Source organism: Canis lupus, chromosome 33 (assembly GCF_003254725.2).
Source record: "Canis lupus dingo isolate Sandy chromosome 33, ASM325472v2, whole genome shotgun sequence".
Taxonomy (NCBI): domain Eukaryota; kingdom Metazoa; phylum Chordata; class Mammalia; order Carnivora; family Canidae; genus Canis; species Canis lupus.
In genome coordinates, this window is record NC_064275.1 from 7,998,066 (window position 1) to 8,013,167 (window position 15,102).

Here is a 15,102-nt window from a genome sequence, read left to right on the forward strand (position 1 = left end):
AACAAATACTTTTTATTTGGTAATTAATGAAAATTATTTCTGGGAAAAGTACAATCCATAAGAAAATAAATGTCTTTCATTATATGTACCTAGTGCTTAGTGACTAACTGAAAGATATGTCTACAGTTACACTGCTTTCTCTAGCTTGTTCTCACAAGAGTTGAAGCTGGTTATTAGTCTAGTTTCTTTTTAGCTTTCTTGAAAAAGGCCAATAAAAATTGTAAATAGCTATGTTTCAAATGACGTACAAAGAATTTTTGCATAGTGTCATTAAAGAACCATCTTTTCTAGTGAATGATTTATGAAATCAATCAGAAAACGAAGTGTCTCAACTAGTTTCAAGCAATCAGAGCAGAGCGATCCCTAAAAATGTTAGTTCCACACCTGACTAATGTAGTGAATTGTTTTGGTGCAAATTTTTGTAAAGCACTTCAAAACCTTAAAAAAAGGACAAAAAGGAGAAAAGAAGTTAATTCATTAAGCCTACATGCAAAGAGACCTAAAATGAATTTTCAGAAGTCTGGGATGTATTTACCTTTAAATTTGCTAATAGTGGCTTGTACTGGCATCCTCCTAGAGTTGAGAGAAATTCTAATGAATAAAGAATGTACATCATAGGAGGATAGACAGTGGGAAGTTAAGAATAATAATCAAGTTAGCAGACATATCCATGGAAACAACACTTACAAGTAGCTAAACTATATAGCTCTATCCCCAAACCCAACAACAACAAAAAAAGAAATAATATTCAAATTTAACTTAGACTTAATAAATGAAGAAATGTATTCTACAGTGCACAAACAAAAAATTTAGCAATTTTGTGTTGCTAAATAACTTCCCTTTACTTTCAGAGATCTTTTAAATATAAGATTAAATAAAGTTAACTATAACTTAAACATCTGCAGAAATGCAAAAGACAAAAATTCAAATGACAACAATTTTCTAATGTTCACAAACCTTTAGGTTGAGCATCAGACATTACAAGAGAAATGCCATCATCATCTCTTTCCTTTTCTTTAGTGTGTGAAGCCTTCTTCGCATAATTATTATCTACTGTCTTACTTGGTTGGGAACCCCTGCAAAAGAAAATCATATTACATTCAATACTTCTATATCCAAGTGAATTAAGGAGGCAGTTGATATATATTCAAGATAAAAATCCAGTTTTACAGGTTACAAATACAGTACCATATAGCAGTGTATATGATCTGAACAGAAAAAAGAATATTGAACTAAGATTTGAGACAAAAGTTCTTATCCCTTTTCTACTATTAAACTTTTCCTATTTCTTTGGGAGAAAAAAAGATATGGATACCACAGGATTGGGCACATGCAAAAACAGCAAAAGAATAATACAGATATTAAATACTCCAAAGAGGTTTAAAAAGTAAAAACTCCATGAACAGAAGTATAGGACAAGCACATCTATATGTAATCAAAAAAAAAAAAAAATCCAAAGGTATTTGTTACTATGTTTCAAGCATGGTTCACATACCAAAAACTAAGTACAAAATAAAGTTTGGAAAAAAAAAAATAAAGTTTGGAGTATGGTAACCAATTTTACCTACAGAAGGAATAACTTAAATTACAAGGTACTCATTAAATATATAAAAATATAAGGTGTGAAAAACAAGTTTTGAAATGATGAGCACATTACTATTAATGAAAACAATACAGTATTAGCAGAGGACTTCAATACTTTGAGCAATGGATAAATCATACAGACAAAAAAATCTACAAGAAAATGTTGGACTAAAGCCATACTTTAGACTAACTAGACCTAACATTCATTTATAGAACATGTCATTCAATACCATCAGAATATGCAATTCTTTTCAAGTGCATACAGAACACCCAAATTGTATGACAATCATAAGTCATATGACAGACCACATAAATAAGCCTTAGCAAATCTAATAAAAATTAAAATCATACCAACTATCTTTAACCACAATAATATTAAACTAAAAACCAGTAATAGGAGAAAGTTAGAATATTCACAAATATATGGAGATGAAACAATATGCTCCTGAACAAGCTGTCAAAGAAAAAAATCAAGGAGGAGCTCAAAAAAATACCTCAAAGCAAATAAAAATCTAAGTACAACATATCAAATCTTACTGAATGCTACAAAAAGAATTCTAAGAAAGAAGCTTGTAATGATAAATGCCTACACCAAGAAAGAAGAACTCCAATAAACAACTTCACTTTATATCTCATAGAACTACAATAAGAACTAAGCCCAAAGTTAGAAGAAGGAAATAACAAAAATCAGAGCAGAAATAACAAAAACAAGAAAAGCAATAGAAAAGATCAACACGGGGCACTTGAGTGGCTCAGCTGGTTAAGCATGTGAGTCTCCGTTTCAGCTCAGGTCATGATTTCATGGATCTTGAGTTCAAGCCCCACATCGAGCCCCACATTGGGCTCTGTGCTCAGTGGGGATTCTGCTTGAGATTCTCTGCCTCCCCTATTTCTAATAAATAAATTTTTAAAAATATATATTTTTAAAAAAGATCAACACAAGTAAGACCTAGTTTTTTGAAAAGATAAAACTTCCTGATTTCAAACTATATTACAAAGCTATAGTAACTAAAATAGTATGATATGGTATAAAAAGAGACTTAGAATCGAGAGCCAGGAATAAATCCATACATATATGGTTGATTAATTTATGGCAATAGAGAAAGGAGAAACAAGTAAGGCTACATCAAACTGAGTAAGGGACAACCAAGAGTAGGTAGGGAGAGACAGGCAGGGGGCTACATAACCAGGCTTACAGAAATCCCAGATTTGGAGAAATGTTATAAATGAGATATTAACCAAGGAGAAGGGAACATCTCCATCCTTCTAAATATAAACAGGACATTCTCTTATTTTCCAATCCACAATACTGGTTCCAAATATATACAGGATATTCTCATGATACTTACAAATCCACTCTGCTATTGACAAAATATTTACCAAGTTCCCTGGTCAGTTTTCTATAAAAGACTAACCATCAAAGCCCTGTGTGGCAACCCATCTGGGATCCTTCTGATTTTAGAGAGCTTTTTTTCCCCTTTCTGTTCTCACTTTCACTTAATAAACCTTCACTTCAGTCTTTTGTTGTGTCCACAAGATACATTTCCAGCTCCATGAGACAAGAACTCTGGAATCCTGAAACAAAAGTAAAAGGCTTCTGCACAGCGATTAAAACCATCACTCAAATGAAAAGGCAATACATAAAATGGGAGAAAATATTTACAAACCATATTATCTAATAAGGGATTAATATCCAAAATATATAAAGAACTCACACAACTCAATAGAAAAGTTTCTATTAAAAAAATGGGCAGAGTGGGGTGCCTAGGTAGTTCAGTTGGTTAAGCATTCAATTATTGATCTCAGCTTGGGGCCTGATCTCGGGGTGCTGAGTTCAATCCCCATTTTGAGCTCTACAGTGAGCATGGAGCTTAAAAAAAAAGATTGGGCAGAGGAACTAAATAGACATTTTTCCAAAGAAGACATACACATGGCCAACTGGTACATGAAAAGGAGTCCAACATCATTAGTCGTTACGGAAATGTAAATTAAAACCACAATGAGATATCACCTCATACCCATCAGAGTGATTATTACCAAAGGTAAAAACCCTAATAATACATGTTGCAAGAATATAGAGAAAAGGGAATCCTGAGCACTGTTGGTAGCAATGTAAATTGGTGCAACCACTATGGAAAACAATATGGAGGTTCCTCAAAAAATTAAATAGAACTGCCATATGATCCAGCTATTCCACTTCTGGGTATTTATGCTCATTAAATATCATTATCTCAAAAAGATATCAACACTAATACCCAAGACATGGAAACAACCTAAGTGTCCACTGTCAGATGAGTAGATGAAGAAAACAGGACACATAGAGTTATTCAGCTACAAAGTAAGAGGGAAATCCTGCCATCTGCAAGAACATGGATGGAACCTGAGGGCATTATGCTAAGTGAAATAAGTCAGAGAAAGACAAATACTGTATGACCTCACCTACATGTGAAATCTTTAAAAACAAAATAAAACAACAACAACAAAAAAAAAAAAAAAAACACCATGTAGTGGCCAAAAGCCTGCAGAGCAACATGCCCAAGCTTTATTACTATTGCCAACACATAACCTCATCCATAACTCTCCATCAGAAAAACACAGTACAGTGGTAGGAAACACAAAGAGAATGTGAAAAACTACTATCAGAAATGGATAGAAGAGCAGGCTCAGAGCCTGATCAACAAAATAACTGCTATATTTCATGATAACTCTTAGGCAATTCTCTGCTCCTCCTCCAGCAGGAGCAATGATCCCACTCCTCCCCAGTCTCCTGGGTCTTACTTGCCCTGGTATGATGCCAACTTCCCATAAAGGGGACCCACGATGCCAATAATGGGCCTTCCTCCTTGTGGAATGATGCAAGGGGACCTACACCAGGAATGAAGCCGCCTCTGGGAAGCCACATACCAATGATGCCTGGGCCTCCAATGTTGAGACCTCCTACCCATTCCATGATGGTGGCCACTTGGCCAGGATTTACTCAATCAGACAGAAACGAAGAGGTGGGAACCTCTTTATATCCATTTTATATTACTTGTTCTACTTCCAACAGGAGGTCATGGTGCTGTGACTTTGGGTGTTTTCTAACAGCATGCTCCCCCTTCCTATCAAAGAGAGAATAGTTTTTGCAAGGTAGTTAGTGGGACCCCCCATACACACCAAAAAAACAACAACATAGTTTTCATTTTTATCCCAAAATGTGAATATCATCAACTGTTTTAGTTTAAAAAAAACAACAACAACAACACTTAAATACAGCCGGCAGATTGGTAGTAGCAGGGGGTGGGGAGGCTGGAGAGAAGTGAGTGAAAATGGGTGAAGGTGGTAAAAAAGAATACAAGTTTCTAGCTGTAAGACAAGTATCATTTACATACAGTATGGTGACTACAGTTAACAATAGTGTATTATACATTTGAATGTTGCTAAAACAGTAGACCCCAGAAGTTCTCATTACAAGAAAAGAAATTTAACTATGCATGCTGAGGGCGTTAAATAAACTTACTGTGTTAATAATTTTACAATATAAACATATATCAATTGATATGTTGTATATTTAAAGCTAGTACAAAAAAAAAATAAAGCTAGTACAATGTTTTGTCAATAATGTATCAATAAAATCAATTTTAAAAAAATAAATTGATAGAAATCATTGGGGAAACAATTTGGTATTAATTAAAATAGCCAAAGAATGAATGAAATCTTTACACACAATACTTTTACTCATTATTGTTGTGCCCAAGATCGCAAATCCAAGAAACTGCCAAGGAGCCAACACCGATGCAATCACACGAGGGTTTATTTTATTTACAAGCTCGAGCGTGGGTCCAAGTATACCCGACGCAGTGGAGCAGGGACTTGGACCCCGAGACTAAGAGGCTTAGCAACTTTATTTTGTTTGTTTGTTTTAAAGATTTATTTATTTACTTATGATAGACGTAGAGAGAGAGGCAGAGACACAGGAGGAAGGGGAAACAGGCTCCATGCAGGAGCCCGACGCGGGATTCGATCCCAGGTCCCCAGGATCACGCCCTGGGCAGCAGGCAGCACTAAACCGCTGCGCCACTGGGGCTGCCCAAGGCTTAGCAACTTTATAGGGGCCAGTGGCCAAAGAGATATGCAGAAAGTTGCACAGTCATGCTGGTCCGCTGCCCCGGATTTCCAGTTAGGGTGTGCCCTGGTCTTTGATTAGGGCGGGGCAGTGCGCTAAGTAATAAGCAGGTCAGCACAAGGCGGGTACAGCCCAAAATAGAGTCAGTCCTGCTCTGCTTGTCCAGGGGTAGGGGATTTTGTTCAATTTCCTGGGTCCCACATTCCCCCCTTTTTCAGAGGATCCTATGCAGGACCCAATCATGGGTCCAGGTTGCTCTCAGAGTGAGCCATGGGAATGATTAAACCAGGATTCTCACCAACCTTGTTGCTGTTCTCGCTCTTATTTACAGTTAAGGCAGCACATAACCCCCCCAACCCTTTGTTGTAAGAAGACTAATTCTAATCCCCTTCTATTTTGAAGGACAACCTCGGACTAGGGAGTCTTGGAGGTGGGAAATAAGTGAGAACGGAGCAGTCTTAGCTTTAGAGGATTGTCCTTGTCTGGTTGGCTTTTCCATTCTGTAACAAAGTCCGTGAGAACGGTGTGTGGGTCAGCTGGTCGGATGTGTGTGTAATGGACCCAGGGAGTAATCCTGTCGACCTTGAGAGCGGTGGGAGTGGTCAGGATCACGAGGTAGGATCCCTTCCGGCGAGGCTGAAGTGTCTGGTGTTGGTATCTCCGCACACCCAGTCACCTGGCCGATATCGATGGGGGTCCGGGGGTGGCCCAGTCTCGTAGAGGGCCCTCAGCTTAGGCCACACCTGCTCATGGGTTCGTTGTAACATTTGGAGGGAGAAAAGAAGTTGGTGGTCATCAAATTCAGCAAGCACCTCAGGTTTTAAATTGGGGATAACAGGTGGAGGAAGACAGAACATGATTTCGTAGGGAGTCAGATCCATCTTATATGGGGAGTTCCTCACCCTATATAGGGCGAAGGGGAGGAGAGTCACCTAGTCCCCACCAGTCTCCAGGGCTAATTTATTAGTTAAGGTTTCCTTTAATGTTCTGTTCATCCTTTCTACCTGTCCTGAGCTCTGGGGCCTATATGCACAATGTAATTTCCAATCTGCTCCAAGTACTAGTGCCACTCCCTGTGTTACCTTAGATACGAATCCTGGGCCGTTGTCTGACCCAATTCTAACGGGAAAACCATACCTCCGTACGATGTCTTCCAGCAGTTTCTTGATCATGATCTGTGCCGTTTCATGTTTGGTGGGAAACGCCTCTGTCCATCCTGAAAAAGTATCTACAAACACTAGTAAATACCTATACCCGTATTTTCCAGGTTTCACCTCAGTGAAGTCCACTTCTCAGGGGGCTCCTGGGCGGTCCCCTCGGAGCCGGTGCCCAGGTTAGATCCATGGGCAGAGGCATTTGTTAATTGGCATGCGCGCAGCTTGCCACAATCTGTTCGATCTTTGCTCGAGAGTCTTTAATAGTGATCTTTGCATGTCATATGAGGTCTTCCATCTTCCTTGTTCCCATGTGAGTACTCCAATGCATTTTGGATAGGACTCGCCGTCCTAGTTCCTCTGGCAAGATGATGCTGAAGTCTGCGGCCCTCCACCAGCCACGCAAGCACTGGGTCATAGGCAAGCGTTTGATCCAGTGTAAGTCAGCATCAGTATAGTTGGGGGTGTCGGCAGGGTCGGTGCCCCTGGATCAGGTAGCGTGGTAGCTAAGACCTGGGTCACCAGAAGGGCCGCCTCTTTTGCTTTTAAATTGGCTAGCTGGTTTCCCCTGGCTACTGGCCTGTCTGCCTTTTGGTGCCCCGGACAATGGATGATGGCTAGGGCCTTGGGCAGCCAGAGGGCCTTTAGGAGTTCAAGAATCTCCATTTTCCTTTTAACAGTCTTTCCCTCTGCTGTCAGAAGTCCTCTCTCCCTGTAAAGGGCTCCGTGGATGTGAGCGGTGGCAAAGGCGTACCTGCTGTCGGTACAGTACCGTTTAGAGCTCTCAGAAAATACGCGCGCAAAAGGTGGGAAAAGTTGAGTGCACTCACCACGCGTGAAACCCTCCGGATGGGGTCCTGGAGGTTTCTTGGATCCCGGACCAGCCCCCAAATGTTGTGCCCAAGATCGCAAATCCGAGAAACCGCCAAGGAGCCCACACCGATGCAATCACTCGAGGGTTTATTTACAAGCTGGAGCCTGGCTCCAACTATAACCCAACGCAGCAGAGCAGGGACCTGGACCCCGAGACTAAGAAAGAGGCTTAGCAACTTTATAGGGGCCAGTAGCCAATGGGATACGCAGAAAGTTGAACAGTCATGCTGGTCCGCTGAGCCAGATTTCCGGTTAGGGTGTGTCCTGGTCTTTGATTAGGGCGGGGCAGTGCCCTAAGTAATAAGCAGGTCAGCACAAGGCCGGTGCAGCCCAAAATAGTCAGTCCTGCTCTGCTTGTCCAGGGGTAGGGGATTTTGTTCAATTTCCTGGGTCCCAGAATTATAATTATTAATAAAACAACTCATTATGGTATTAACGTAGGCAAAAACTGAAATAAAAAACTATACAAAATTAATAGCCTGTATTATTCTCTCATAACAGAACACACTATATAGTAATTACCGTATTTTCAGAACTATTTAACAACATGGAAATTTTTACACCAACTTACAAGCATTAAAAACATCAGATACCAAGAACAATTAATGATTTCTGTTCAATAAACTATAAAACATCTACACAAATGACCATAGGAAGACTGTGGAAACGGAAGCACAGACCATCTCCCCACCCAAACAACAGCCACGCTGGCAGGATCTATCTGATGTAACTATTCGGGAATTCTGGAGTCTATGGAAGTAAACTGAAGTTCATTTCAGGCAATTTGAGCTCTGAAAGTGGTAGCAGTGACCCAGTAGTCTGTCCCTATGTAGCAAGCAGCAATGCCCAAGTTCCTAAAATAGTTTGCACAGCCTACAATTACCAAGGTGAGCAAGAAGGACCTTATTTTCCAAATATCAGAAATCTGCATTCTGATCACCAATGGCTGTTTCTGTTCACGGATGAGCACACATAGAGAAAAGCAGCCACTGTTGCAACAACCACCACCATTGTTGTAACACTTTTCCCATCCAGCTAAAACAACTTCCAGGAGACTTAAAGGGCTAGCACCTAATTTTGTTTTATTTTTCCCCCTTCAGTTCTCCCATTTTCTCCTTTTGGGAACCAAACATTTAAGGATTACAGTATTTGAAAATAATCACATATATGAGGGAATTCAGGAAGTCACAAAAATTACTAGGGAAAGGCATAGCTTATAAAAAACCTAGGAAGACCTTATGTTTACACATTAAGCGGATGTGTGGAAGAGACAATTAAAAACAACAATTAAAAAAAAAAGAAGGAAAGAAAGAAAGAAAAAAAAAAAACTAGTAAACCCCTGGGAAGGGGAAGAATCTGATTTCCAGACTTACTATATTACATGATTCAAGTGTTGTGTTTTCAACAACAAAAAAGCACAAGGCATACAAACAAACAGGAAACTGTGGATGATTCAAAAAGGAAAAAAAAAAAAACAGAACATGTCCCTGAAAAAATATCCAGAAAGCAGATTCAATAGACATTATAACAACTGTCTTAAAGATGCTCAAAATGCTAAAAAAAAAAAAAAAGTATTGGACAAAGTCAAGAAATTTATTTATGGATAAATGAAAATATCAAGAGATGAAATACATTAATAAATGAAAGGGAAATTCTGGAGCTCTAAAGTATAATAACTAAAATGAAAAATTTATGGGGCACCTGGCTGGGTCAGTTGGGAGAGCATGTAACTCAATCCCTGTCATGAGTTCAAGCCCCATGTTGAGTATAGAGCTTACTTAAATAAAACTTAAAAAAATAAAATGAAATTGAAAAACTCATTACAGGGATGCAAAAGCAAATATGAACAGGAAAGAAGAAAATGTCTGGCATCAGTTCTGGATTTAGGGAAGGGGAAGGGGTAGGGAAAGGGAAAATGAAAAAGGGTAACTTAGAAGATATGATCATGGAAATTATCAAATCTGAGGGGTAAGAAAATCTGATAAAAACTGAACACAGCCTAAGGGACCTGTGGGACACCAAAAAGTAGACCAATATATGTAATGTCAGTACCTCAGAAGGAAAAAAAATAAAGGAGCAGAGAAATTACTGAAACAAATAATCATTAAAATATTTCCAAATCTGGGGGCACCTGTTGTGGTTGTCGGTTAAGCATCTGCCTTTGGCTCAGGTCATGATCCCAGGGTCCCAGGATAGAGCCCTGCACCAGGCTCCCTGCTCAACAAGGACTCTGCCTCTCCCTCTCCCTCTGCTTCTCCCTCTCCCTCTGCTCATGCTCCTTCTCTCACTCTCTCTCTCTCTCAATAAATAAAATCTTTTAAAAAAATTTTCCAAATTTGATGAAAGACATGAATATAAACATCCAAGACACCCAAGGGACTACTAAACTCAGTGAGACCTTACCAAGAAACACTATAATAAAGTTGTCAGAAGACAAGGCAAAGAGAGAATCTTGAAGGTACTAGGAATTAACCCATCACATATCAAGGATATTCTATAAGATTATCAGGTTTCTCATCAATAGCCAGAAGACATTGGGTTAGTATAAAGTATTGCAGGAAAAAACTGTCAACCAGAAATCCTGTATCTGGCAAAACTATTCTTTTTCCAGTTAAGTTATAAAGTTAAGTTGATGATTTGAGTTATTTCTTCTTTTTTAATGCAAGCAACTACAGCTATGTATTTCCCCTTTAGTACTGCTTTGGCTGCATCCCATGTTTTTGTTTTCATTCATCGCTACACATTTTTTAATTTCTTTGTGATTTCTTCTAAGACCCACTGGTTGCTTTAAGTGTGCTGTTTAATTTCCAACAACTTTTGAGTTTTCCAGTTTTCCTTCCATTAATGATTTATAACTTCATACCATGTGGCCAGAGAAGAATGGGAGAAAATATTTGTAAATCATATTTCTGATAAGATTCAGAATATATAGAGAACTCCTAAAACTCAAAAGTAAAACACAACATAATTTATCAAAGAGCAAAGGTCTTGAACAGACATTTCTCCAAAGAAGATACATGAATGGCCACTAAGCACACGAAAAGATATTCAGCACCACTAGCTGTTAGGGAAATCCATATCAAAACCACACTGATGTATCACAGCACACCCATTAGGTTGGCTATTATATAAAAACAGAAAATAACAAGCTTTAACAAAGATGTGGAGAAATTGGGACCCTTATGCACTGCTAATGGCAATGTAAAATGGTACTGGTGCTATAGAAAACAATATGGCGGTTCCTCAAAAAATTACTAATAGAATTACCATATGAACCAGAAATTCCACTTTGGGGTAGATATGCAAAACAACTAAAAAGCAGAGATAGAGACATCTGCACAACAATGTTCATAACAGTTACAACAGCCAGAAGATGAAAGCAACCCAACCACCCAAAGACATTTGTATACCACACTACATACAGGCAAAAAAGGAGTGAGAACTTCAATTAAGAAAGTAATCTCAAGATAGTTGTCCTGGATCTGATTTTCTTATATAAATCACCACAAATTAAAATATCACTTGACTAACCTATTTTTATACTTGAGACTAAAGAGGTCTTTCCAAGAATAAGCCAAACACAGAGGTCAAACACTAACATGTTTTATAAAATAAAAATTTTAATTTATATACTACAGAAGATACTATAAACAAAGTAAAATTAACAAATAGAAGCTTGAAAAAATTTAATAAGAGTTCTTAAAAGTAAGTAAGAAACAGATGGAACCAATACATACCAAGACTAAGAAAACTCACATAAGAAATACAAACTCTGTCTTGACTAAAAATCAAAAAAATGATTAAAATGAAAGCAATTTCATGTAAACTTATTTTTGTCAACAGGTTATCAAAAATTTTTTCAATGGTAACACTTAATTCTAGTTAAAAAGAATGGCCTATAATAATTTATAAATATAAGTACACAAACTTACTATAGCAATGCTATACAAACAAAAAAATTAAAAAATCCTAGGGACACCTAGGTGGCTCAGCAGTTGAGCACCCGCCTGTCTTCAGCCCAGGGCATGATCCTGGAGTCCTAGGATGGAGTCCCACATTGGGCTCCCTGCATGGAGCCTGCTTCTCTCTGCCTATGTCTCTGCCTCTCTCTCTCTGTGTGTCTCTCATGACTAAATAAATAAAATCTTTAAAAAAAAAATTAAAATATCCTAAATGTTCAGTCACAAGGAAGCACATATTTGTAAAAGTAGGTATATTTCTATGTACTGATTGGCAAATTACTAAGTTACAAGAGAAAAGCAAATTTTCTCATTTAATCTGCATACCTAGGCATTATTACTTCAATTTACAGATGAGGTAAACTGAAGCATAGAAAAAGAAGTTAAGCAAATACACTGAAATGAATTCAACCTCGTACTAAATAAGTTACTACAGGTATTGCATTTTTCACAGTGTATTATCATAATAAAAACAACAAATATTAGTTAAAAGTTTTTAAAAGAGTAATACCTTAATAAATATCTGTATTTTAAAATAATAAATTACCATCTAGAAAAAACAAATATGCTACTTCAAAGAGACCATTTTAACTCCAATTTGCTTTTCATGCCTGGTGTTTTACTATTGCTTTATTTTCAGCATAAAAACACAGTATTTTTTTTCCTGCATAATTCCATTCAAGTTGTCATTACAGTCAATATTAACAGTTCTGAACACTAAAGATAGGCTAAGGCTAAAATAAGACTTTTAGCCTTTATAATACATTTTCCTATAGGCTTTTATGAAGGGCATAAGTGCTAGACGTTCAGAGAAAACTTCCTCATTTTCAGGCATAGCCCCCATTCTCCTACCCACCAAGTATCAGTTGCTAATTGACATTATATTTTTTTAACAGAGTTGGCCACATTCTTTGCAATAACAATAACGCCAAAATATCCTTTCTCCTTAGAAGATATGTATTTCTATTTACTCTTTCTGAGTTAAAGATAGGCAGACTGGGAGGAGTCTGGTTACATACAAGAATTCCATCCTTGAGCCTACTCTGTATTCATTCATGTGCTATTGTCTTAATCAGGCACATCTACTGAAGTGATGGTATGGCCATACTTGCAATTTATTTCTATGAGGCACTCCGGATTCTCCCCAAAATGAATTCATTTTAAGGGAAAAGAGAACCAAATCTCACTTTAAGGAGTGCAGTACTCGGAATACTTGGGTGGCTCAGCAGTTGAGTGTCTGCCTTCAGCTCAGGTCGTGATCCTGGAGTTCTGGGATGGAGTCCCACATCAGGCTCCCTGCATGGAGCCTGCTTCTCCCTCTGCCTGTGTCTCTGCCTCTGTGTGTGTCTCTCTCTCATGAATAAATATATAAAATCTTAAAAAAAAAAAAAAAAGGAGTGCAGTACTCCTCCGTAAAACAAATGGTAATACTAGTATGGCTGTAATAATTGCCTTTGCAACACTGGTAATAGTTACAGGAGTAGCAGTGATCTCAGGATCAGATACCGACATTCTCACCATAGGAAACTTTAGTAGTATCAACTACAACACCAGCCTTTAAAGGCACTTTTGATCAATAAGAGACACTCAAAAATAATGACTACCATTTATTAATCACCTAGTAAGTTTCTGGCATTATATTAGGAACATTACATAGTTATCTCCTTAAATCTGCACAATAATCTTACAAAATGTGTTACTATCTCTGTTTTATTTATTTATTTTTAAGATTTTACTTATTTAGTCATGAGAGACACACACAGAGAGAGAGGCAGAGACACAGGCAGAGGGAGAAGCAGGCTCCATGGAGGGACCCCAAAGTGGGACTCGATCCCGGGTCTCCAGGATCAGGCCCCGGGCTGAAGGTGGCGCTAAACCGCCAAGCCACCTGGGCTGCCCATTATCTCTGTTTTAAAGACAAAATAAGTAACCTGCCCAAGGTAAGTCAGCATGCTAAGATCTGAATCCAGATGTCTTGCTCCAAAGTCTATGCCTATTCTAAATCCAACAATCAAAGAAAATTACCACCAATAGAATGAATTTTCAGAGCCCACATCAAATACCACCTGGAAAATTCATAACCATTTAAAGGACTTGAGGAAAGCTAGAGTTCTCACTGAACAGATTTTAGGAACACCCAGAAATTTTAGACCTATTATTAAATCTTGGCCCCAAATTCCTTATACCAAATTGGTAAAAAGCCTGTACAGTACAGATTACAATTTGACAGTCCCCATAGAATCCTCACAGTAATGCTATTTTCCATAACAGTATGAATAGGGGATCCCTGGGTGGCTCAGCAGCATGGAGCCTGCTTCTCCCTCTGCCTGTGTGTGTGTGTGTGTGTGTGTGTGTGTGTGTGTTCTCTATAGTGAATGAATAAATAAATAAATCTTAAAAAAAATAACAGTATGAATATGCACCAATGTTTTTTGAATTCCACAGTAACAGTACATATTGTGATTTTTCTATTTAAAGTATCATCAATAACATTTTTATTTATATATTTTATGTACACAAAGAATTCTCACATGTGATATTTAATTAAAAGAAATAATAAATAATTTTGTGGTGGAAAAAGGTCATTCAAAGGTCATTTCCCTTCTTTCAACTCAGGAAACCAAAACTCAAGATTAAATGACACAAACATTAACCCAAGTGCACAAAATTAAAATATGTATTGAGCTAAGCACTGGGTATACATGCAATTAAGACATGATGTCTCCCCTTAAGGAGTTCATGGTCTAGTAGAGGAGGGAGAAATAAACACCTATAATGCAAACTCATAAATGCATTTCTAACATCTCTAATTGTACATTAACTTATACATTAAATACACTGGTAACTGAATAATGTCATTGAAACTCAGTTCTTCTAGCAAATTCAGAAAATGACCTAATAAAGTCAAAACTGTCAATGACAACTGAACTGATGAGAAACAAAATATTCTCCAAAGGGAGAAAAATTTTATAAAATTTTAAGCTCATATGAAATAAACAGAGTTTATAAAAATAAAGTATGGTTAGAAAAATAAGTAATATTTTGCAGATTCTTAAAAAAGGCAACTATAAATATTCTTTAACATAATTTGGCTTACAAGAGATATACAAACCAGAAACCACCTGTGGATGATTCCCGGCAAATAAAAAAAAAAAAAAAAAGTAAGAATGGATCAGTAATTTTTCACTCAGATCAAAACTATTTATTGTACTGGCTGAAGGCAAAAAAATAAATTTTAGTATATGTGCTGCTGAAGCGAGCACTGAAGGCAGAAAATTAAAAAGAGAAGTTCATGGTAAATGAATTAAAAGATTTAGTAGTACTAACTTATATCCCTTAGCTTTTTCCCACAATTTCTTTTATATTTACAGTCCCCATAGGAGCATCTCCTAGAGCTTAAAACAAAAGCAACTTCATATTTCCCTTT

The 15,102-nt window shown here is 37.6% G+C and overlaps 1 protein-coding gene across 5 annotated transcripts in view; it reads right to left on the bottom strand.

Annotated features, from left to right (window-relative positions):
- SENP7 (SUMO specific peptidase 7) overlaps positions 1–15,102 on the bottom strand; it is a 140,788-nt gene that overhangs the window by 43,649 nt on the left and 82,037 nt on the right. For all 5 annotated transcript variants that reach the window (XM_049105609.1, XM_049105613.1, XM_049105611.1 and 2 more), the window contains one exon: positions 958–1,076. In XM_049105609.1, coding sequence (XP_048961566.1) covers positions 958–1,076 — 119 coding nt within the window. The remainder of the gene's footprint in view (positions 1–957; positions 1,077–15,102) is intronic.